At 34.5% G+C, this 26,611-nt stretch overlaps 1 protein-coding gene across 1 annotated transcript in view; it reads right to left on the bottom strand.

The window, feature by feature from the left end:
* Positions 1 to 346: 346 nt before the first annotated feature.
* The window catches only part of LOC136040966 (mitochondrial glutamate carrier 1-like), a 36,524-nt gene continuing 10,259 nt past the window's right edge, over positions 347 to 26,611 (bottom strand). Inside the window, exons 3-8 of the mRNA XM_065725435.1 lie at positions 24,538 to 24,593; positions 21,801 to 21,894; positions 19,386 to 19,516; positions 12,296 to 12,481; positions 8,149 to 8,305; positions 347 to 1,637 (exon numbers count right to left, since the gene is read on the bottom strand). Of these exons, the coding sequence (XP_065581507.1) occupies positions 1,496 to 1,637; positions 8,149 to 8,305; positions 12,296 to 12,481; positions 19,386 to 19,516; positions 21,801 to 21,894; positions 24,538 to 24,593 (766 nt within the window). The 3' untranslated portion in view covers positions 347 to 1,495. The remainder of the gene's footprint in view (positions 1,638 to 8,148; positions 8,306 to 12,295; positions 12,482 to 19,385; positions 19,517 to 21,800; positions 21,895 to 24,537; positions 24,594 to 26,611) is intronic.

The following is a 26,611-nucleotide window of genomic DNA, read 5'->3' as shown; positions in this document are numbered from 1 at the left end:
GAGTCTCGACTTTTTCTTCTTCTTCTGAAATAGAAGAAATAAATAAAACAATTTAATGGATCGAGAAGGTTAATAAGTCGATTATTTATGAAAAATGTAGCTAGATTTCGTCCTCTAGAAGAAGAAGCATATGTAATGACAATACTAAAAAAAAGACAACTTTTGGAATATTTAAAACTGTTTTTTTTTGTTACACTAAATCAGTTCCAGAAGTAGGTATTTTAGTTCAATCGTAAATACTATTCAGGCCATAGATGAGCCTTTCAGAGGCAAAATTAGTCAAGTCAGTAAGAGAGAAAAAAAGAAAGAAAATTCAAGGAGAGCACCTATTCCCATTTTTTGAATTAAAAAAAAAAAAAAAAAATTAAAATTAGAAAACAGCGGAAAATTTTTAAAAGGAGACACATCATTGGTTTTGATTATTCTACCATTTTTTTTTTTACCAAGAAATCTCCAGGGTAAGTAGGTGTTCATTGATGTGATTGATTACAGAAATATTCAATAATCCTGTTTTTGCATTATTGATGACGTAGTTTAATTAATTAATTAAGCCATGCTTAATTAAAAAATCACTTGTTCAATTATTTGTTTTTTGTAAATTGATGAAAATAAAGTAGTCTATTCTTGAGGAAAATGTTTATTATTATTTTTGGTATAACTCTCATATAATTTGATTGTACAAATGAACACGTACAGTTATTCAAAATTAAAACTCATTTATAAATATTGACACAAAATAATATTTTGTGTCAATGCATTATATTGGTAATTTAGAGAAAAGGATAAAGATACAAAGTTAAGAGTTAGCCATGTGTTAATGGTTAGAATCCAAATTTAAAAGAGGACTTAATAGTTTTGGCTTCTGAAAGGCTCAAATACCACAGACCTAAGAGACGTGCTATTTTGGGATAACAAAAAGTTTAAATACGGGATTTGTCTTCAGACGGCTAAGCTTCGAGCTCAGTCCTTGAGAGGCGACGTCACATTCAGGGAAGTTCAAATTTTAGAGCAAGAATGAAGCTTAAAATATACCGTTCTAGTTTTCTCCTATGATAGTATCCAGCCATCCAAGTCCAGGCGTAGTTTTTTTAGGGGGGGGGGGGGGAGGAGACTATTAGAAAAGCAAACATTTTTTGAAAATTTAAATATATTTTCCAGAAATTAGGATAATTCAAGATTTCAGGGGCGGCCAGTCCCTTCCACACCCTATGTGTCCATGCTTCCATTATTACTTCTACGCAATTACCAGGAAAATCCAGATAAGCAAAATTCCAAAAAATAGAAATCTCAACTATGCGTTTATGATGTTCAACTATCGCTCAAATTAACTTTATATAAACTGATGCCCAGATTTTAAAATCTCACGAGATTGTGTAAATGAATTTTTCATTAAAATATATACGAAAGTTCGGTTTCATTGATAGATCTTCGTCAAGCATAATTTTTGTCTACAGTTCGAAAACTAGTCCATACACCCTACATAAGTAGATTTAAGTCAATTTTTGATCCCAAGGATTCTCTCAGCCACACCCAAATAATATACTGTTTGTGCAATGCCGAAAAGGGGTGCTATCACCATTACTCTGCACCCAGCACCCTTCATGAAAGCAGAAAATCCCTCCTCTCGAACAATTGATCTGAAATAAAAAAAATTATTTAACAAAAAAAAAAATTTAAGCAGCATAAAGTATAGCTATATTCAACGCAATGTCAGACAAAGATCATCAGTAGACAAAAAACACAATCAAATAGCAATAATAATGACAAACTCTCGTGTTTCCACGTTTCGAATACCTAACTTTAAAGACGTTGTGAAACCCGAATTTTGGTATGTCCCGAATTGGACATTCACGCTAGGTACTCCAAACCGAAAACATGAAAACCACAAAGAAAGATGCAGCAAGTGTAATAAGAGGCCTAAAAATCAGAAGTTACTTAGCAAAAAAATTGCAAGACAATAAATTATAATAAATTTGTAAAAAGAAAAGGAAAAATCCATTCAGCATTCCAATAAAAAATTCTTAAGTTATCTATAAGAAACATATAAATATTTCAAAATATATTCAATTAACTATTCTTTAGATCGAAGATGGAAAAAGTTCTTTTTCCAATAAGAAATTTGACAACCTTTTGTTCTTGAATTAGCTTACGATTTATTAGCCTATATTGTTGTATAATAGAAAAATATTGTTGATTAATAGAAAAAAATAGCTTGAAACAAAATAATTTGCCTATTTCCTGAAATTTAAGCCTGGGTCAAAACAAACTTGATTTTTTAGTTATTTTTCATTTCTTTATAAGTTTCAAGACTTAATACTGTAATTCTTAGACTTAAAGCTGTAGAGACTACAACCACGATGAAGATAACTTGAAGCATTTAATTTAATAATAATTGTTTATAATTTAATAATTTAATAATGATTTAATAATAATTGATAACATTTAACTTAAAGCTGTAGATAACTTAAATGACGTTGCGAGCACACTTGTCAGCACCAGATAGTATAGTTTTCCTTAAAAAGTGTGGGTGTTTTTGTAAATCAACAGGCTACTAATGTTTGAATTTTTACAAATCTTGACAACGCAAAACACACGGGCAGTGAACGGGGAATATGTTATTCCTTTTTCTGTCCTTTTTATGGGGTCGCCAAGCTCAGGCAGTAATTTTGATGTATTTTTGCGACCTATGCGGTTATGATTTACAAGGACAGCCACACTTTTAAAGGAAAACTAAACTTTCTTAAACTGTCAGCACCTAGAAGCTATCAACCACGTAATTTTTGGACTTCAGTAATTTAAATATATTATTTTGATTGGTTCTAGTTCTGTTGGGTCAGTTGCACTGTGGCCACTCTTAGTGGTACAGTGATACTGTACTGGTAGTGACACCAGTAATTTTTTATTTCCATTGGACCTGTTTAATTTAATTAAATTTTGCGGTTATATTCACGCTAGGTACACCGAGAGTCTTTTAAAGGGGGATGGGGAGAAACCAGATAAGCTGCCCCGGGCGCCACAGATAGGGGAGGTCACGATTGGAGGTTGTCCACTTTGATCAAATTTCCACTTCGATTTAACTTTTTTACTTATTTTAGTCGGGAGGTGGCGCTGTAATTAATTTTACCCAGGGGCACTACCACCCCTAGGCGGGGGCGAAGCTAGAGTTTTAAGTTTGGAGGGGGGATATAAAGAATTTACCGACAAAACCGTCAAGTTTGCTGACAAGTGCGGACACATAAGCTGAATTAAGACGCCTAAGATACCCAAAATTCCCAGGCATCGGCACTACGTGCCAAAACCTTGGATTTTTGGGGGGAGGGGGGTTTCTTTTAGATTTTCTAAGGAAGGAACACATTTTCGTCAGTGCTGCAACGTTGAGTCGTGGAAATACAGCAAGGGAAACTAATTAGTTAAATTTGACAACCTCAAATTGAAAAAGTAAAATTCAAACATTAATAGCCTGTTGATTTACAAGGACGCCCACACTTTCAAAGGAAAGCTATACTTTCTTACGGTGTTTTGTGCCTTACGTTTTTAGCATGTTTTTTGCCCATGTTTCTTTTTTCTATAAATTTAGCAGCCCCTACTACAAAAAAATGACGGGTCAAAAAGAACTATCCTAGGTCTATTCATACCCAATAACCACGATTTTCAAAGATGTTCCTTCTGAATTTATCTAAGGCAGTATCAAATTTTCGTCAGTGTTACCACGTTGAGTCATGGATAAACAAGCAAAACTAATTAGTTAAATTTGACAGCATTTTTCACCCGTAAAAACATAAGCATTAACAACCTGTTGATTACCAAGGACATCTACAGCTTCAAATGAAAGCTACACCTTCTTAAGCTTTTTTAATGCCAGAAGTTTTAGCTTGTTATTTGCCCATATTTCTGTTTTTAAATTTAGAAGCCCCTACTACCAAAAAATGATCCAAAAAAGATGGGTAAAAAAGATCTATCTTATGTATATTCATAGCCAAAAAACCGCGATTTTTAAAGATTTTTTCTTTTGTAGTGTCTGAGGCAGTATCACATTTTTGTCAGTGTTGCCACGTTGAATCGCGAAAATAAACAGGCAAAACTAACTAAGCGTAACAAGCGTAACTCCGTAAAATTTCGAATATTACAGCCTGGTGATTTCCAAAGACACCTACACTTTCAAAAGAAAGCTATGCACTCTTAAGCTGTTTTGTGCCATATGTTTTTAGCTTGTTATTCGCCCATGTTTCTTTTTTTTAATTTAGCAGCCCCTACTGCAAAAAAAATGACAGGTCAAAAAGATCTTAAGTAAGTCTATTCATACCCAACAACCACGATTCTCTAATATTTGTCTTTAGAGTTTCTAAGGCACTATCATATTTTCGTCAGTGTTGCCACATAAAATTGTGGAATCAAACAAGCGAAACTAATTGGCCAAATTTGACGACGCTTTTACTCCGTAAAAATTTCAACTTTAAACTCTTTCTAAGACCTCAAAGGAGGGTTACATCATATGTTTTTAACTTATTATTTACCCATGTTTTTCTTTGTAATTCCGCATCTACTGCTATTAAAGACTGCATAACTGCACATGGAAGGTTTTTTCATTAAAAATTGAATCAAGATTTTTTACTAATTCTTTATCTCTACGGTTGTGCAAGTTTCCACTTAACCAGTTCAAACAATCATATTTCATCTCCACTATCCTTCGTACTTTAACTAAAGACCAGGGAATACTAGAAACACCAGATACACCAGATACCAGACACCAGATCAAGTTTCCACTTGACCAATTCAATAGTCAAATTTCATTGTCACTGTCCTGGTACTTCAACACATTCTGCGCTAAGCAAAAAATAAATGAAACTGTGAATTATGTTATTCTCCAAAATAAAGCCTCAACAAACAATGCCACTTTAGCCTCATAACTCTGCAGTTTGAAACATTCCTAATCAAGGCCGTATCTAGGGAGGGGAGTGTGTTTGGACCCCCATCCCCCATGTTTTCTTCTGATTCGTCAAATCGTAGCGAATAATGCATAAACAAACTTTTGATAAAAAAATTTCGTATCCCTCCCCCTCCCCAAGCAAAAATCCTGGATATAGCCTTGTTCCTAATAAATGTTTTAAAATGTCTATTATAAGCCTCAACAGAATTTCTAAGTAAACTGGCTTAACATTCATTTTTATTACTAAACATATATAAATATATTTTTTTCGTTACTGAGCTTAACTAATTCAATGATGTGAAATTAAGACTGGAACCGGCACTACATTTCAAATAATTAGCTATTTCGAAGATTTCAAAAAATCCAACTTTATAAAAAACTTGCGGACAATAATTCAATTGACAATAAAAAATAATAATAGAAAAGATGTTATTGGGTCAATCAAATCTCTTTCCAAACAGCAATAATTATAAAGTTTTGAAATCCATAATGAAAGTGAGAAAGAACAATACTTTTATAGTTTAAAAAAAAATATCATTTTTTTATGTCTACATAATGAGCTTCCCTCTGCTAGAAAATTGCAACTAATTATTAATTTTTTAAATTGTTTGTAATAAATGAACTAGAACCGGAAAAGGAAGCTGACAAAAACGCGAAGACTTTCACAATAAAAAATATGAACAAAGCCCTCATGCATCTCGATATCTCTTTCGATTAAAAAAAGAGAAGAAAAACAAAATAAAGAATGTAACAGAAATCTTTACCAAGAATTGAGGACAAGATATGTGTTCAACAAACTCATGAAAAGTATGAAAAAAATGAAATAATTTAAGCATGTCTTGTTGACTAGATCACGTATATATAGCTTTTCAAAATTTTGGTCTAAGATTTAAGGCAGAAAACTGCCAACTTTTAATTATTGGTCTGGAGCCTTCTAGTATTAATAATATTATAATTATATTAATTATATTATATTAATATTATATAATATTAATAATAATAATAATATTAGGGTCAAGAGATAAATTTGACATCCTTCTGATATTGTTTGAGTCTTTTCTTCACTCAAGTATCTCTTATAGTCCTTTGCCCCCAAGGGATATGAAGTATATGCTGTATAATTAGTACATACAATGAAATCTCTCCGTTCTTGTATTTCTGCAAGCTTTCGTACTGCAATTTCTCTCCACGATTTTTTAATTAGAAAGTCACTATAATCGTTTTAATTCTCTAGCTCTACCTTAAGTTCTTTTATCTTCAGGATGGTTACCATATCTTGGTTTTTCTAATCATCCTGATTTTGAATTTTATTTAGCTTTAATGATGAAACAATATGCTATAAAAGATCCCATTTTGTTAATGAGTAAGGAACAACAAAAATTAAATCAATTGCTCATGATCTTTTTTTGTTTTTGAAAGTCTAGAAAAGTTATTAAGCACTCTAAGAAAAATTTAGGTTTGCTCAGTTTTGTTGCTTCATACTGGTGCTGTCTATTGATAACTATTTACATTTGCTTTTGTAGTTATATTTTTACATTGTATAATTTATAATATAATAATTTTTTTTTTGTATATTTATTTATTATTTAATATGCTTTATTTATTATTTTATAAAATATATATTATTTTGTATTGTATAATATATTTTATATTATATTCAGTCCATTTCGGTTTTCGGCTATGGTAATTCTAATGGTGTAATTTTTATTTCGATCCGACGCAATTTTTCTGGGGGTTTCAGACTATTTCCGAAAGCCCCATATATCTGTTTAGAGCCGTCCTAGCCAAGTGGTTAGCGCGCTAGACTTAAGACAGTTGGTTCCAGAGGACATGAGTTCGAGTCCTGGTGTCGCTGGTTATATACTGCCCGTTACGGGCAGTGCTCTCTTAGGGTGTAGTTAGTTTATAGTGTGTGATTTGTTGTTTTGTTAATAAACGAATTGAAAACGAATTGAATTATTTATAATGAACGGGGTGAGTGATGTGACTCTGCAAGCTTAGTCAGAGTCGACCCAGCTCTAAATGGGCACCTGTAGAAATCTGGGGAAGGAAGGGCGTACGAAAACACAGGATGGTTGGCCCCAAGCCCCCTTGCACTTCCTGGTTGAAGGGCCATAGAACGGAAATCAGCAGAGCCGCTAGGGATTGTAAAAATCCAATGCAATATTCTTTATAATATATGTGTTTATACAACGAAACTTTTACCATTAACATACATCGAAACAATAGTTAGCATTCCTGAATCACCAACAAAACACCGGTTCTTACTCACTCGACAGTTTTTGTTAAAATACCTTTTCAATCTTTCAGTTACTATAAGCTAAACCTTGTTCTTTACTAGGCTGGATCTGATACTGCAACCATGATTTGTCTAAACAAATATTTCATTTTGGAAGCTCTTCAATTTTAGAGGCCAATAAAATGTTTGAACTGAATTTGAAATGAATTAAAGCATACCGGTGGCAAGAATAGCGGCGATCAGTACTTTGTTGATGGCGAGGTGAACCTTACATGCAAAATTGCTAGCGTTGAAGTTCTTGCTTACCAAAAAACTGTATGTTCAAGCTAACTGTTGTCAAAACCCACTAGTTTATTAAGAGAAATAAATAATACTTTTGTACGATATGATGGGCAACAGTGGCAAAATATACCTCTAATAAAGCTCTAAGCAATCTAAGCAAGCATTTGCTTATAATTATACCTCTTAATTATTTAATTATTATATATTTATTAATTATATTAATTAATGATTAATTATTAATTAATATATATTAATAGATAATTAAATTATATTAATTATCTAATTATTATATATTTAATTATACCTCTAAGCAAGCATTTAGTGAGTTGACTTTTTGTGCGTACATATGTTTTTAGTTAGTTCGAAGATAGTTTGTAAAGAGTTCTTTCAAGTTCGTCTTAGAGTTTAGAAAAGTTCATGTTGTTGGAATGACACTTCGGTCAATAAAAGTAAGTTATATTTTCTAACGCCGCAGTTGGTTATTTCCCTTACCCGGTTAGGTTTGGGAAGAGAGTCTTAGGAGAGTTCTTAATATATATTGAGGGGAACCCTTCCTTCAACCCCTAATAATATGCAAGAGTGGCAAGATATACTTCTCATAAAGTAAGCGTTTAACAGACAATGTCCAGTTTAAGACTTACCTAAAGACGTTAGGTATAGCCGTATATGCTCATTTAGTAGCAACTCTCACAAGACTTACCTAAAGGCGTCAGGTATCCCCGTATATGCTCGTTCGTTAGCACCTCTTGTAAGAAGTTGCAATCGTGTTTTGATGACATCGGCTGGATTCGCTGCCACTGCTGCAACCCCTCCAGCTATTAATCCTGACGTAAATGACCAATAGAAAGGGGCCTCATCTATAAAACAACAAAAACGAAGTACAGTTTCTAAAGCGTTTCATTCCAATCTAAAGAAACATGGAAGAAAATATCAGAAATTGCAGTGTTGCAAACAGTATTTGAAATGATGCACTAGAAACCATGCAAATTGAGATTTAATTCACAATTATATTTCAGATAGGAAATATAACGCTCATGTTAGATCATTTTTTAGTTCTATTTTTAGCTCAGGTTTTCGGCACAGCAAATATAATAAACTTCTTCTAAGAATTGATTCAAAGTATACACATGAAAGTAAAAGCTCCATCGGACAAAGATATTCATATTCAGCAACTGCTAGTTTAAAAATCGCATTTCATTTACCCGGAATAGAATAAAAATTTTCCAGTTATGCTGAACATTGCATATTGTAAACGGTAGTAATTGTATTGGTAATTACATCAGTAATAACTGCATTGGTAATAAACAATAATGTCTTTGTTACCGCGGTAATAATTAATATCGAAGGGGGATTACATAGCAACTGCTAGAATTTCCTTTTCTTAGGAGGAAATAAATTTCCTAGTTTTACTGAAAAGTGGTAGTTCCTTGTGATCCGGTTTTAGGGCTTGTTCGAAAAACAGCGCGGAGGAGCATTTGCATGGGACATATTTGAGCTTCTCTACATGCAATCGACTGGTGTACTGCAACAGTTACCATTTAAAGTTTTAAACATATTGTAAACGGTAGTAATTGCATTGGTAATTGAAAGAGTAATAACTGCATTGGTAATAAACAGTAATTTCTTTATTGCAGCGGTAATAACTAATATCGAAGGGGGCTCACATAGCAACTTCTAGGCTACTGCTGGAATTTGCTTTTCTTAGGAGGAAATAAATTTCCTAGTTTTCCTTAAAATGGCCAAAAACACGACAGTGTGTCCAAGTCTAAAGAAATCTTCAAGGCTAAAAAAACTGAAAGATGAGCCTTTCCTTCATACTATGATACTTGATACTATACATAAGGATTACTTCAAATTTCAGTTCTTAAAATAGCGAATAAAACTACAATTTTCCAGACCCATTCTTATTTATAATTGTATAGATAATCGTAACGGTAATAGCTGCATGGCAAAAAACGGTAATTTTGTGATACAACGGCAATAGTTACCATCGAACGGAGCTCGCACAGTAACTGTTAGTTTACTGTTAGCACGCATAGGAAGAACTAAATTTTCTAGTTTTTCTGAAAATGGCAGTTTCTTATGATCAGGTTTTAGGGCTTTTTCGAAAATTAACGTGGAGAGTATTTGCATGGAAGCTACTTCAGCTTCTAACTTCACTTGATAATATTGAAAGCTGTATTGCAACCTTTACCATTTAATGTTTTCAACCCTTTGTAAACGGCGATAGTTGTAACGCTAATTGTATCAGTAATAATTGCATTGGAAATTGTAGCGCTAATAACTGCATTGGTAATAAACATACACAGCATTCCCAAAGCATGGCAAACGCTAATAATTGTATTGTTAATTGTATCAGTAGGCTAATATGTACATTGGTAGTTGTATCGACAATAATAGAATGTGTAATTGAAATAATAAGAATTAAATCGGTAATTGTAACGGTAACAGCTGCATTGGTAAAAGAGGCAATTTTGTGATACAACGCCAATAATTACTACAAACAGAGCTCGCACAGTAAGTACTAGTTTACTGCTAACATTTATAGGAGGAAATAAATTTTCTAGTTTTTCTGAAAATGGTAGCAATAATCATATTGGTAGTTGTATCAATAAAAATAGAATTGACAATTGAATCGATATGAACACTATTGATAAATGTAACGGTAATAACTGCATTGGCAATAATCGATAATTTTTAGTGTTCGAAAATACTTGTTCGAAAACTAACGTGTAAGGGTTTTTGCAGGGAAGGTACTCGAGCTTCAAGCTTCCCTTGATGCAATTGAATACTGTATTACAAACCTTACATTTTAATTGAACATTTAATCGTACGAAAACGGTAACAGTTGTATTGGTTATAAGATCGGTAATAATTGTATCAGTAATACCTATATTGGCATAATGTGGGAGAATTTTCTCGGTTCGGGTGTTAGTGATGACAGACTTGGCAAAGCACAATCACAACGAAGGTTCTTCTGGGGAAGTCGATTTAATTTCTACATGGGAATCCAAATTTTCAATTTTCATTCTTAATGTACCAAGGACGATGAAAAATGAAATCTGATTGTCTGATTCGGTTAAGTGAAAACTTACACAATTATTTATATTTGAAGAAATTTGGAGAAAATCGTATAATTACTTTTTAATGAAAACGACATCAATATGAGGTTACGCAGTTTTTGGTAGTATTGGGTGTCAAATGAAATAAATTAAAAAAAGTAAAAAAATTCAGCGGAAAAGCTAAAAACAAATGGCACCAAATAGCTTCAGAAGATTTATATGTCGTTTGAAGGTGTAGATGTCCTTGGGATTCAACAGGTCGTTAATCTTTGAATTTTTATGTGATAAAAGCGTTGTCAAATTTAGCTAATTATCTTTTCTTGTTTATTTCATGACTCAAAGTGGCAACACTGACGATAATTTTAGACTGCCCAAAAAACCTCAGCAAAAAGCTAAAAGCATATGGCACCAAATACCTCAAAAGGTGTGTACATCCTTCGAAGATGCAAATGACCTTGGATTCAACAGGTTGTTAATCTTTGGATTTGTACGGGATAAAAGCGTTACCAAATTTAGCTAATTAGCTTTCCTTGTTTATTTCATGACTCAACGTGGCAACACTGACGAAAATATGAGACTGCCCAAAAAACTTTAGCAAAAAAGCTAAAACAAATTGCACCAAATAGCTTCAGAATGTGCACATATCCTTTGAAAATGTAGCTATCTTTGGAATCAAAAGATTGTTTACCCTTAAAGTTTCTTGCACCTTAAAAATTAGGAAGAATCGAAAAAACACTTCTTTATGAAAAGGACATCCGTAAGCAGTTACGAAGTTTAGCCAGCACTAAATTAAAATAAAAGGAACTTTGGAGAAAAATCGGCGAAAAATAAGCTAAAAACATACGGCACTAAACAGCTTAAGAAGGTGTAGATTTCCCTTGAAGGTGTAGTTATTTTTGGGCAACCACAGATTTTTAATAATTGAATTTTTTGGAAGAAAAGCAATGTCAAATTTGACTAATTTAATTTCGCTTATTTCTTTTCACAGTTATCCGTGGCAACCAGGGATGTGGAGTTGGAGCTTTTGTAAGTTTTGCTGAATGGGGTCGGAGTTGGACTTCAGAATATTGCTAATGTCTAGAGTCAAAGTCGGAGTCAAACTCGGTTATAACTTTAAAATTTAGTCAAATGAAGCTTTAAACAGGGCTGTGGATTCAAAGTCGAGGAGTCAGAACTGGAATCAAAGTCGGTATAACTTATAAAATCTAGGCAAATGATGCTTTAAAACAGGGCTGTGGATTCAGAGTCGAGGAGTCGGAGTTGGAGCTGAAGTTGGTAATAACTTATAAAATCTAGGTAAATGAAGCTTTAAAACAGGGCTGTGGATTCAGAATCAAGGAGTCGGAGCTGGAATCGAAGTTGGTAATAACTTATAAAATCTAGGTAAGTGAAGCTTTAAAACAGGGCTATGGATTCAGAGACGAGGAGTCAGAGTAAATTTTTGCTGAATGGAGTCGGAGTTGGAGTCGCTATATTGAAAATGTCTGAATTCGGAGTCAGTATAACTTATGGTCGACTCCAAATCCAGGGTAGCAACACCGATGAAAATAGGATACCTTCCTGAAAACTTTATAATCTTGAAGCATCCAAAAGAAAATGTGAAAAATTTGCGGTTTTTAAGTCTGAATTGCCCTAAGGTAGGTCTACGAAACAAAACAAAAATTATTTTTATGACCTTGGTACTTTAATGGATACCATCATCACTTTCAATATTACTAAAAATTTTATCATAAAAAAAATATTCACCAGAAAATCCGCTACGCAAAAACAAGCATTTTCTCTTACCAACTTGATTAGTTCGACCAAGGTCCCTTAAATTGGCAAACAGCGGAAAATATATCAAAGAAAAGAAGACATCTCTGAGTAAAGTAGCTGCATTTCCTTTATAGAGACCAGTTATGCCTTTTGACTTAAGCAGGTTTAAAGCAATAGCAGTGGCGCTGAGACGTGGCGCTTGCAAAGCTGCTCCACCTATAGAAGGAACGAGTTATTATAAAGTAAGAATAAGCTAAGGTCATTTAAACCAACTAACCAACTCTGGAAAACTAACGTCCGAACGAACTAATTCTACCTTCTTACATTGACAAAAAGACAAACGAAGGAATATCGTTGATTATAAAAAAGTGGAATATACTATGGACAATTAAGAACATGAAAGTATTAAATGGAATTTCATGAAACTTAATTTCATCTTTTCTAATAGAAAAGGATCTAGGCGATCGATAATACATTTGGCATATAGGCATTAAATTTATCAATCACCAAAGTTCTTTTATATAGGCATTAAATTCATCAATCACCAAAATTCTTTCAAGTCAGAAAGACAGAAACAGATCCCCAAAACCACCAGAAAACAACATGAATAGTTGGCCCTCCTTAATATGGAAATATACTATCTCTATGTACGAGTACAAAAGTCATATATACTAGAAAACAAGTCTATATAAGAGAAAGAGAGAGAGAGAGAAAGAAAAAGAGAGAGAGAGAGAGAGAGAGAGAGAGAGAGAGAGAGAGAGAGAGAGAGAGAGAGAGAGAGAGAGAGAGAGAGAGAGAGAGAGACTTTTGGTATACATATCATCAATATACAAAAGAACCACATCAGCCACTTTAGAAGGTAAAGGACTTGTTAGTAGTGACTGATAAACATTCAATGAACACAATAGCAACCTCATTAAAAAAAAGCGAAAAAAAAAGGAAAATAAAGATGAGAGAGGGAGAAAAAAAATCCTATTCAGTCAATATAGTCAATCTAAAAGCTATAGTAAACCAGCAATATATACTAGTAAAGAAGTAAATATACTAGTAAACAAGTCAATATCGTTAATTATGAAGTCATATACATCTTGTGAAAGTGAAATAAAATGTGAATAATTAAGCACATGAAACTCGTCAAAATTAATAAATAGGAAAAAAGCCAATGAGGTGGAATTTAATAGAACTTAATCTCATCTTTTCTGATACCAAAGCATTTCGGTGATCAGATACTAAATTTTGTCATATAAACATCAGATTTACAATTACCGCGATTTATTTGAATCAAAAGACAAAAAGATCTAGGTTGCATGGGTAACGTGAGGCGTTGCGACAATCTTGTTCGGCTTCAGCAAGTAAAGTGTTGTGAGAGCAACACTTTGGTTTTGTTTCCTCGCTTCGATTAAACGCTCTCCTACATGTCTTACCACTGGAACCAAATTAGTCTTACCATTAAATACACATGAAACAAATAATAGGTACACCAACTAGCAAAAGTTGCGAGCCCGTCATCGCCGAAGATGATTATGAGCTAAAAGCCGACTGTTGCTTAAAACTCCCCTATATGTCTCACAATTTGTATCGGCCTATTTTTGGTTTCAGTGTGTCCCTTACTACTGAAGTTGTCAACACCTTTAAACTTTCAAACTGGTATGCCTCATGAAGGAATTTTTCTACCAAAAAAATGGATGACACATACTTTGATCAGCTCATCAAGAGCTATCGACTGCCGTCAAAAAAAATCTATCTGTCTTAGTTCAAAAGTTGACTTTTTTGCCGTTGGCCAAGTTTCTAACGTCTTCACTTAGAAAGGATCAAAGAATAAACTCTAATTTCTTTAGCGATGAGAGAAATTTTGAAGTTTAAGAGGCACATCTGATACTATTTCTGTATCGGCCTATTTTTGGTTTCAGTGTGTACCTTACTACTCAATTTGTCAGCCCCTTTAAACTTTCAAACTGATAAATCTCATGAAGGATTTTTTCTACCAAAAAATTGATGACATATACTTTGATCAGCTCATCAAGAGCTATCGACTGCCGTCAAAAAATATATATATATATATCTGCCTTAATTCAAAAGTTGACTTTTTTTTGCCGTAGGTCAAGTTTCTAGCGTCATCACTTAGAAAGGAGCAAAGGATAAACTCTAATTTCTTTAGCAATGAGAGAACTTTTAAAGTTTAAGAGGCACATCAGACACCATTTCTTTACCGCAATCACAAGTGCAAAAAAACGAATGATAAACTCATCTGAAATCACGAACAGAAATGGGTAGAAACAATAGATTTTTGGCCCCAAACAAGAGTTCTACGAAGCTTTCCAAAATCCAAAGTCATACTCATCAATCCGTCCTAAGGTCCACACTTTCTGTAAAAGCCGCAGAGGTTAGACCCTTACCACTTTCTAAGAATAAGCTGAAATCGGGGTGCTAGAAAAAACAAAAACAAAAAAAAACGACAAAACCAAGGTGTTGCTCTCGCAACATAAAACAGGCTCCAATGGCCATCTGTAAGATAGTGAGTAGTTGGCTCTTTTTTATATGTAAATATACTATTTACATATAATTACATACTATATACGGAAAGGTCCGAAACTTGAGGTGGTTATGATGAGATATTATAAGAGGATGTTAGGACTATGGGATTCGTTTAGTAATTTGGTAATCCAGGGGGATTTAGGGCTAGTATCGCTGCGATCTATGAGGCTAGTGACCATGGTGAGATATTGGGTTAGGATACTGGGTATGCAGAGATTTACGGTAGCAAAGGCAGCATACTTAGAGGCGTTGAGAAAGAATAGTAAAACAGGGTGGCCAGCGGAGATTAAGGATATCTTAGATAAGTGTGGATTAGGGGAATGGTGGAATGAAGGAAAGGGGATTATGGGTATGGAGGAAATAGTAATAATGGAGGTACAAGAGAGGTTGAAGAACCAAGAAATACAGATATGGTGGGCAAGTCTGGATCGTTCAGGGTCGTTAAAATTGTATAGACAGATAAAGGGTAGTTGGGGGGAGGAGGTATTTTGGAAGGCTGGGTTAAGTAGAGAGGATTTGAAGGCTTATTTGGATTGGACGGGAAATGGATTTTGGATTGGGGAGAAAAGGAAGTATCAAGGGAGAAAAGGGGAGAAGGTAGAATGTATTGCTTGTCCTATGTGTGGATCTCAGGATGAGAGTTTAATACATTTTTTGTGTGAATGTGTCGAATTGAATAATTGGAGGCGAGAGATGTATGGTAAAGGAAAATTGAATGAGATATGGATGGTAGATAGAATGAAAGAGACAAATTTCCTGAGTATTAAAAGGATAGCAAGATTTGTAGGGATTGTAGCGGCACATCGGTAGCGTTTTCTTTAAATAGTATTAATTTAATTTAGTTAATTTGTTGTTTGTTTTTTTTTATGTAAATTTCCTATGGCCCACGGGCTTTTTCTGGAATAAATTATTATTATTATTATATTACTATATATTTCTATGAAATTACACGTTTCCTCTAGACGAAATCACGGCTTTATGGCCAATCGAGGAAATAAAAATCCCCAAACTTGTTAACTAAAACTATCTACGAGTGTATATTTATTTTATTTTGTCGGTCCTGTACCAAAGGTCATGAGTTACAAGATAAACAAGTCAAAAGATGTTAATTTACTATGGAAGAGATCTTTGTATAACTATTTGTTACAAAACAAGCTAATATTTTTAAACTTTCCAGCATAAAGGTTGTCGAGCCCACCTCCCCCTAAATAAAATAGCTCCAAATAATCTAAGCTGAGGGGCTGCAGGTAAAAAAAAAAAAAAAAAAAAAAGGATACGGCATTAGACTTTACAGTCCCTACCGGCGGTGCTGATCTCCGTTTCTTGGCCCTTCAGCCAGGAAGTGCAATGGGGGGCTGGGGGCCAACCATCCTGTGCTTTCGCACACCCTTCCTGTTTACCTTCCCCAGATTTCTCCAGGTACCCATTTAAAGCTGGGTCGACTCTGGCTAAGCTTATAGAGTCACGCCACTGACTCCCGTCCCAAACTGAACAATTGGGTACACTGGGATTCGAACCCGCGTCCTTTCAGACAAAGGATCCCAAATCCAGCGCACCAACCGACCAGGCTAGGACTCTGTTAAAGCTATAAAAAGACTATTTAATATTCGATTATAAAATTACCCTCAGAATAAAAAATCGGAGAAGTTCGTTTGGAGTGTAAAAACGACACAATTGAATTTTATAGACCACAGTTGGGAGAGGGTCAGTAAATTTACAGATGGGATTGGGTCCTTCAAATAAATCTTGGAAAAGTACTTTCTTCCTTCTAGCGAGCAGACCTGTTGAAACTTCCCAAAGAACTTGCAAAAATAGAAGTGCAAATTTGATTAGAAGGTTCCCTTAGGTTCCATTGATGGAAAATGGTACGTTAAAAAATATCTGTAGTCCTTTTTGTCTCCTTTCCTTTTAACTTAGGGCAAAAACTGTGCTCTCTTGGCGTTTGACACCTCCGCCAATTTGAGATTACTATCAATAGTCAATCAATAGTCAAAAACGGCATGGCAGCCAGGCCATGCCGTTTCCCCTTATGTGTTGGGAATGTCTTTCAAGTCTCTAATAAAATTAAATAAAAAAACTATTTTTTTAACTGAAAGTAAGGAGCGACATTAAAACTTAAAACGAACAGAAATTACTCCGTATATGAAATGGGTTGTCCCCTCCGCAATCCCTCGCTCTTTGCGCTAAAGTTTTTAATTGTTTTAAAAAGTAGAATTGTGGCAAAGAGTCAAACTTTAGCGTAAAGAGCGAGGGATTGCGGAGGGGACAACCCATTTCATATACGGAGTAATTTCTGTTCGTTTTAAGTTTTAATGTCGCTCCTTACTTTCAGTTAAAAAAACTAGTTTTTTTTTATTTAATTTCTGAACGTTTTTGAATTAATGCATGTTTGATTTTGGCTCTCCGTACATAAATTATTAAGATGAAATTTGCATAATAATTGTTTTTTTGGCTAAATGGCTTTCTCTTAGTTTTGATCCGACGATTATGAGAAATATGGGGTGGGGAAGGAGGCCTAGTTGCCCTCCAATTTTCCGGTTACTTAAAAAGGCAACTAGAACTTTTAATTTTTAACGAACGTTTTTATTAGTAAAAAATATACGTAACTTAAGAATTAACTTACGTAACAAACTTTTATATTCTTATATTTTTGATTATATATATGAGGGGGCAAGCATTAAATGGTTGGGTATCTCTTTTTCCACGTTACTTTCGTCTACTTGTTCCGCTATTACGTCCAGCGTGCTGAAAAGTATGCGGGTTGGCTACGGAAAAATTTCACCAAATCGTGGTCGATATAACCGAAAAGGACTTTATTCTAGTTTTTGTGCCCCTACTGTTTTTTATCTTTCTGGTTTTGCTTTCCTCCTTCGCAAGAAGGATACAAAGAAAATAGAAGATACAAAAAATAAAGGATATTTTAAGTATTGCAAGTATTTGCTGCGTCTGCCTCGGTGATATTGGAATCATACAGTCGTTTCTAAATTTGACATCGTTGATGCGCCCTCGCGACTGAAACATTTATCTAAAGATATATCTCTTAAAACTCAGCAAATGATTGGTGTTTTTGACCCTCTTTAGCCATTTTTTGAATTGAGGTAATTTGTTATGTTGTATGTTGTTATGCTGTTATGTTATTTATGTTATTATGTTTTTCTTCTTGTTTTTTTCTTTTTTTGTGTGTTTACTCCACAGTTTAATGTATTTTTTGGGTCATAAATAATTTATTATTATATATATATATATGCAATATGAAAAGACAGGAAACTGTCTGCAGTTAGAACACAAGGGACAATGAAAATCTATATATAAAAGCCTGCAGCGTGCCATGCTGGGGCCCGTCGGCGAAGCCGCCGGGTCCCAGCTAGTATTCTATAATAAAGTCTATCATACGGAACACCATAGTACACTTTATTGAGCCGTTAGAAGACTCGCTAGTTCCTATGTGTATGCATCAACACACGGTGGTTCTACTGGAGAGTACAATTTTAGAATCTGGAATTCTGAACCCAGTTTGAACTTAAAATTTTATTTTAAATTTCATCACCTAAAACAGTTCACCATTTGAAACCACACACATTTTATTTTTACAGGTTTGACTTTTTTTTGTGTCATGTTTTTTGACATTTTATGTTTCATTTCAATCACCTAAAACTGTTCACAATTTGAGACCACACAAATTTTACAGTTTTTTTTATTATATCAGTGAATGTTGCCGCTTTTAAAAGGGTACTAGAGATAGTGCCCTAGGGTGATATTTAAAGGGCACTAGATATTAGCATGTAGAGATTAGCTTCGGCCAAAGGTTTAGTAGCTTTGTTATTTTTGAATCGCCACAAGTCAAAGCGGTATATAGATAAATGCAGGAACTAGTAGCCAAAACGTCTTCAGAAATTTTGTAATATACAGACAACTTTAAGATTTTTTTAGAACATTGTTCGTGCGAATTCTCATTCTTTGTGTTAATCTATGAAAAAAAAAATAAATGGCATTTTTTGAAAAACTGGAATTAAAAAAAAAACTTAACCAGCTTCCAGAAAATTTACCTACCAGACGTCCCTGATGTACTTTAACAGTCATTGACTTTAAGCAGCAATTTTTTTGTAATGATGAAAAGTATATATTCAACTTTTACTTTTAAGATTTAACTCTAGAAGTTTTTAAAAGAAAATCTGTGCCAGTTCTTAGCATTGGTATTTGCTTATGAAAAAAAATAAAAAAAATATCGAATATCTTTTCTTTCTTAAATTTTTAAAACAATTTTTTCTCTTCAATTTGAATTTTTTTCTTGAACAATACAATAAACTTCCCGAATGGATTACCCCGTACAGTTTGACCATAAACCAGATATACAACTTACCAGGCGCGCACGCGCATTAAAACTGGCATGTGAAACTGTAGAACTGCCATGCGCATTGAGAAGCATTTTCTTTTGTGACGATGAAAAGTACATAAACATACTCTCACTTTTAATGTGTGATTCTGAACTTTTAAAAAGAGTTCCTGTCAGTTCCGAGCATCAATGTTTGTCTATGAAAGGAACTTTTGAAAATGTCAACTTTTTAAAAATTAAAGGTAAACTTACCATTTCTAGACTGTGCTGTCAATCTTCCCGCATCCTGAAGTTGAATCTTCAGTAGTTCCATAGGCGTTGTAATGATAACCTGGCAAAAGCCAGCGGATGCACCAGCAGCCATTTCCCTCCAAAGTGTTAATCTTAAAATCAAAAAAATATCTCCTTGAGTCAATAGAAACTAAAAAATAAACTTGAAAAATATAATATTTGGCTTATTACAACAGCTTTGCTATATAAAAAAAAGGAAACGGCATTAGACTTTACAGTCCCTACCGGCGGTGCTGATCTCCGTTTCTTGGCCCTTTAGCCAGGAAGTGCAATGGGATTGGGGGCCAACCATCCTGTGCTTTCGCACACCCTTCCTGTTTACCTTCCCCAGATTTCTCCAGGTACCCATTTAGAACTTTGTCGACTCTGACTAAGCTTACAGAATCACGCCACTGACCCCCGTCCCAATCTGAACAATTGGATATACTGGGATTCGAACCCGCGTCCTCTCAGACACAGGATCCTGAACCCAGCGCACCAATCCACTCGGCCAGGACGGCTCTGGCTATAAAGAATCACAAAAAGTTAATCCTGATCAAATAAGTTTGTAAAAACGGATAATGATTCAAAAGCTTCTCCGCTAAACGCATCTTCTCTAGATAGCAAGTCCTAAGACTAGATAAAGAATAAGGGTTGAGTTGCAGGCTTGCTGCCATCCTCCAGAACCCAAAGGGCACCACCCACAGGGAAAATAAAAAACGAAACAGAAACATTAAGATTAATTCTCATATTTAACCCCTTACTGACTACAACCACAAAACCCAGGACAAGATTTATGAATGCAAAATTTTCCCTTGAATTTAGTTTCTGGAACGTCTTCAGGAACTAACAACTCACTGTGGCCCCAAGCCGCCTGAGGGAACACAACTACACATGGTCCTCTTCCATCACCAATCTATTTAAAGGCTCTTTTTATACCATCCCAAGAAATTGTCCTATTTCCCCTTAAATCTTTCCTTACGAAATCTTCCCACCCCATTCGGAGAAAACCTCCTTTTCGTTTGGGCCTAGATGGTTGGCTGACAAGGACTACCTTTGGCAATCTGTCATCCTTCATCCCCAGATAAATAAATAACAAAAGTAACTCGTAATAGCAGGGCTTCTATGCACTTATCCCCTCTAAAAAAGTGACTTATGGCACAAAAAAGTGACCAAATAGTATCAATTTTCAGCAGAGGTTCCCAAAATTTTTCTCTCAGAGACAACTTAAAAAGTTTTACTGGTTCCGGTGGACCCCCTTCAGCTACATTTCTACCGTATCTCCAAAACTCGACAAAAATATGAAGATCAGATCTAACTATGGAAATCTGCTTTGTGGCTGAGTTCCAACCAGGAATTAACAGTTTTCGAGAAAAAAAAAGAGAATTGATTGGTTGATTGATCAACTGATTATGCAGTGAGTGGTTGTCAAAATGTAAGATTGACCAATCAAAATATTATGTCCGTTCAACATTTATTACACTTTTAATTAATAACGTAAAGTCAGTTATATTTCTACAATAACAATGAAAATCAATAAGAGAACGTATTATCGAATTTGATAAAACTTTTTGTTAGTTAATATTCAAACAATAGCAATATGTTAATTCCCAAAGCAGAGTAAACTTTCAAAGAAAAGCTGCAACTTCTTGAGTTTTTTTGGTGCTTTTAGCTTTTTTTGCTCGAATTCATCCAAGTTTTTTTCCTTTTAATTTTGTACCCGCTACCACCAAATAGCTGAACTCCAATTGGAGGGCTTTTTTATTAAGAATTGATTTCTTGATTTTTCCTATTTACGAAAAATATACGTGGTTATGTATGCTCCCATTTAACCGATTATGAATGATCAGATTTCATTTTCACTGATCTTGGTGCTTTGAGTAAAGACCCTGAAATACTAGAGACACCAGATACACCAGTTAACTTAAGGTTAAGTTTCCACTTAATCAATTCAAATAATCAGATTTCACTTTCACTGCCCTTGGTCCTTTGAATAAAGACCCTGAAATACTAGAGACACCAGATACACCAGCTAACTTAACACCAGGTTAAGTTTCCACTTAACCAATTCAAATAATCAAACTTGATTTTCACAGTCCTTAGTGCTTTGAGTAAAGACCCAGAAATACTAGAGACACCAGATAACTTAACACCAGGTTAAGTTTCCACTTAACAAATTCAAACAATCAGATTTCATTTTCATTGACCTTAGTACTTTAAGAACCTTGGGTCACACATTGCTCAAAGTTTAGTTTACAAATACGGCTATGTCGCAAGACATTTACAATACGACTAAAATATCGTGAGCTAGAAAATGATATTTACATTCTAACTAGAAAACAAAAAGAGAAATGAACTAGTATAGAGTGGGAATAACCGTATATGGGAGAAGTTTACCCAGACTGTCCAGTATAATGGTGTCGAAAAAAATCATTTGCTGCAAGCTTGATCGCCTTTTCTGGTGTCACCAAAACAATATTCACCGCCGAACCTTAAAGAAAAGCCGTTATTGATGCAAAATTAAAACAGGCGCGAAGAGTAACAAACAGAAATACCTAAGCCAAACATTTTATGTATCTGTTCTGGTCTTACGAAAAAATTAAAAGGCGAATGATGTCATAAATGAATTAAATTATAATTGAATTACATTGGAAAGACAAATTTTGAATAGTTAATACAAAATATAAGTTAATGGAAAATCATAATTTGAATCAAATAATGATTAAATAGAAGTTGTAATTTCATTGTTTTGCGCCCAAAAATAAGTTTAGTCAACCCTGGATTTTTGGCATTTAAATTGAGAGCCATGAAGATACACTCGTTAGGCTTATTCTCAAAGAAAAAGTTAGATCTGAAAAGAAAAATGGACACGGAAAATATACGGTGGTAAATATAATTAAAGAGAAACATTTAGGCAGAATATTTCATTGCTTATTCTCTGATTTCACGTATCTTCTTCTTCTTTTGATTCTTCCTTCTTCTCTTGTTTTACGTAAAAACATGAAAACCAAATTAGTTTTGGGAACTACAGAAGGTTACACGGTTATAAAGTGCCATAATAATAATTTATTTTTAACTTGATATCGAACAACAAAACCCAAGCGAAGTACTAGGAAAAAGAAACAAAAAAGAAAAATTAAAATGCACAAATATAATACACAACCATGAACGGCCAAATAACCGGATTAGGGGGTGGAAACAACCCAGAGAAAAAACAACATTATCAGCTAGAACAGTATTTAATATTTCAAATGACTCTGTAGCACTGAATTTACTAACAATAATATGATTACGGTAAGAACGAGGCAAATAAAATAGGTACTTCAGGTACCTAAAGTACATCATTCAAATTGATTTTAGTTGCTTTTTCTTGAGCAGTGAATACATACAAGAAATAAATAGAACAGACTGGTCGCAAAAATTACTATGAAGACGGGCGAGTACTCGACGTGAGTGATTAGCGACGATTTTCCCATAGCCTATCTGAAGCTTCTGTTTGATTAACGACGATTTTCCGTAGCCTATCTGAAGCTACTGTTTAATGTTGGCAACAGCTTTTGAACGGAACTCTGACAGCGTACTGCGAATATGGATTCCAAGCCACTTAATAAAATTAGCAAATCGGTTTGAAGAAGATTTCCACGGTAGTAAACAAAAACTGTAGATGACGATTTTACATTAAATGGTATGTACTCGCATTTATCAATATTCAAAGCAAATCCATAATTAAAAAAAGAAGAGGAAAAAAACATTCACCAAGCATCAATCTGAAATACTAGATAATTTGCTAGGTTAAAAAAAAATATTTAGATATACTATTGACAATTATTGAATTTAATGCTGATCAAACTCTTTGGCCATATACGACACAACTAATGACACATCTACACTAAAAATATAATTAACGACCGTTGGCAACAATTCACAGTAATTACGGGGGGATTAACACTAACATACCTTTCAAAATATAGGAGGGGAATATTTTTTCAATTTTCAATGAAAATACGAAAAAAGCGAGTTCTCAAGGAAACACGCCGCATAAAAAATTCTTAAAATCTATGGGAAGGGGGGGGGATAAAGGTAAATATCCCCTCGTTGGCACCACTCTTTCGCCACATGGATTACTTCTTGTTTGTCTCCTTCTTATAACCAGCCCGACTCCTATAATAACAAATTATACCACTAGAATTTGATCATAAACTTTAAACATATCCTTACTATATCGAGAATAATAATAGTAATAATAGTAATAACATGGAGAATAATAAATAAATATTCTTGAATTTTGGGTTGAATTTCATTTCTTGTTTATTCGAGCTTATTTCGTCATATATTGACTATTTTGCAATTATTTTCTTTAAAATAGGCCTACAAAATGTAGCTGTGAAACTTTTCCAATACATGAAAATGGTCACAAGACGTGTGTGTAGAGGGGAATTTTTGGTATTAAAACCTGGAGATATAAGGATACAATCCACTAAACGTATTCACTTCTGAACGCATGAATCTATATTATTTGTGCATTTTTAGAAATTAAAATTCGGAATTATAGTAAAGGAGAATATTTTGACGACAATAGTATGGATACAAAAATTCTGGAGCTCTGCCCGTACTCCGATATGGATTGGGGTCTCCATTTTGTAGAAAGTTCATTCCTCCGTGCCTATACCCGGGAGGGCAGCCCTACCTGCGTGGTCCTATAGTGATGTTGTTTTTCACTAGTTTGCCGAACTAGAACCATGACGGTTAGTTACGATGCAGGATGACCTTGAAGAGTGGGCACTTCTCGACGAAATTATAGCCTAGTAAACGGCACGGCATTGCAACAACCTAGGGACAAACGAAAAGCAGGTCATCTCCAAATAGAATGGACAAGGTCATAAGATAAGATTTAGAGGAATTTAGGAATTCATAGGAAAGAATGAATCTTTGAATAAATTGTGGTGGCGTGGACCTAAGGCTGCTCGGTGCCCCAATAGGTGTTAGTAGTAGTATGGTATTATTGAACCTTTGCATATTAGATACAATACTGTCAACACAAATCAATTCTTTTCATCTTAGTGTTCAATCAATTAAAATAGTGGGTGAAGTTAACAAAGTATCTATAGATTATAAAAATTACTTACGTTCTTACCTCTATACATTCCAAAGTAGCCTTCTGCCTTGAGGGTTTTCCTGAAGCAATCCGCCCTAAAAATAAGAATCAAAACGATAAAAATTAAGTAATACTATGATTATACTAATTAGTTGCATTAATCATAATTAGCAATTATTATTTATTAAATAATATAAACCAAATAACTGGTATATTTACATAGATTAATAATGTTAAGCATTTCGGTAGTAATGAATAATAATTAATGAAAGGTTGGTTATATCAATTGTATCGACTGATATAAAATTGTTACAGAATTGATCAACTGTAATAAAACGTAAAATAAAGGAGATGAAATCTTAACTTGTGCCCGGTGGGATAGGAAAACTTCAAATGGAGAATTTAAAAATAAGTTTTGTAAAAGTGCACACAACCGTCCTAATAATTAGTTATTTTAAGTTGTCTGCTGTTTTAATGAAGTCGCCTGATGTAGTAGTGAGAATGGCAAAGATGATTCATCTTCCTCTGTCTTCCCATGCTAGATCATTGAAGATACCGCACTTAGGACTCGGGGCGTTAATTTTGTAGAGGGGGCGCAATTGGCCTTTCTTGATTTTGCCCCCCCCCTAATTCTTGAAAAAACACCTTTGTTGGTATTTTCATAGGAAAAATCCGTTTCAGGTGTAATTATTGAAAAAATCCGAAGAACACTTAATTGACCCCACCCCCTCCTAGATTTTGAGAATAAATTTGCCAAACCTCTTCATTTTCATGAGTTAACATCTTTGCTTACCAGTTCCCCATTTCTATTGGATCACATGTCAGACACATATAATCAAAATTTTGAGATAGCTATTTTGTTCAGCGTAGTTGAAAGGTCTGGAAATTCTGTCTTTGAGGATGACAACCCCACACACACACACAGAGCTCTCAGTACAAGGGTTGTAAGTTATGCCCTGAGGGCATACAAGGTTTTTATGGAAAGGGTGGTCGTAAAAATTGCGGAGGGGGCTCATTGGATTGGAGTTAAGATGCTCTAGTTCCCTTTTTAAAAATCAAAGTGATCGGGGACGCCCCCCCCCTTTGCCGTATTTTCCACAAATGCATCCGATCAAAAATTTGAGATAGCCATTTATTCAAAATTAGTCCAAAGATCATATAACAAGCCCTTTGGGGTGGATAGAATCCCCCAGAGTTTAGGAATAAAGGTTGTAAGTTATACCGCAGGGGCATATTGTGAGAGAACTTTTCTCTCACAATATGTGGCATATTGTGGGCATATTGTTGTGAGAACTTTAGAAGAGGCTCATTTGACTTGAAATGTATAGTTCTAGTTCCCTTTTAGGAGTCAAAAGTGATGGACAGCAACTAGACCCCTCCCTGACATCCTCTTTTCCCAAGGGCGTTCAATTGAAATTGTGAGATAGCCATTTTGTTACCTACAGTCCATAAATCACACAACAATGTCTTTAGGGTTGACACAATCCCCAGAGCTCATGGGCAAGAGCTGTAAGCTATGTCCATGGCCTATAAGACTTTTATGGAACAGGTAGTTGTAAAAACTTTGGATCAGATGGAGCTCATTTGATTGGAAGTCGGAAGTTTTAATGCCCTTTTTAAGAATCAAAAGTAAATGGAGGGCCATCAGCCCTCCCCCAAGCCTCTCATTCCCCAAAACAAATACAATCAAAATTTTACGAGTTATTTTGTTCAGCATTGATGAAAGGTCCAGTAATTATGTCTTTGGAGATGTCAACCTCCTCCCAGTCCTCAGGACAAGGGCTGTAAGTTAGGCAATTCGTTCATTGTTTACACATAGTATATGTTATTGAGAAAGGTATGCATGTTTGAACTTTACTTTCCAAGAAGAAGAAGGGTATTCAGGTGAGCTTTTCAGGGAATGTTGAGAGGAATGTTTAATCAAAACAAAGTCATGTGTAAATGCATTGTCAAAAGGGTGCAACACAGGAATAACTGAGTATATTAAGTTATAAAATTCAGGAAATGGTAAGGGAGGTTATCAAAAGGGAATATTTGCATACTACCAATACTACTACAGCTACCACCACTGCCACTACCACATTACTCCATTTACAATATTGAGGGAAAATTT

This window comes from Artemia franciscana, chromosome 21, assembly GCF_032884065.1.
Source record: "Artemia franciscana chromosome 21, ASM3288406v1, whole genome shotgun sequence".
In the NCBI taxonomy this organism is placed as follows: Eukaryota; Metazoa; Arthropoda; class Branchiopoda; order Anostraca; family Artemiidae; genus Artemia; species Artemia franciscana.
The sequence above is the reverse complement of the archived record's forward strand: the minus strand, read 5'-3'. Positions and strand labels throughout refer to the sequence as shown.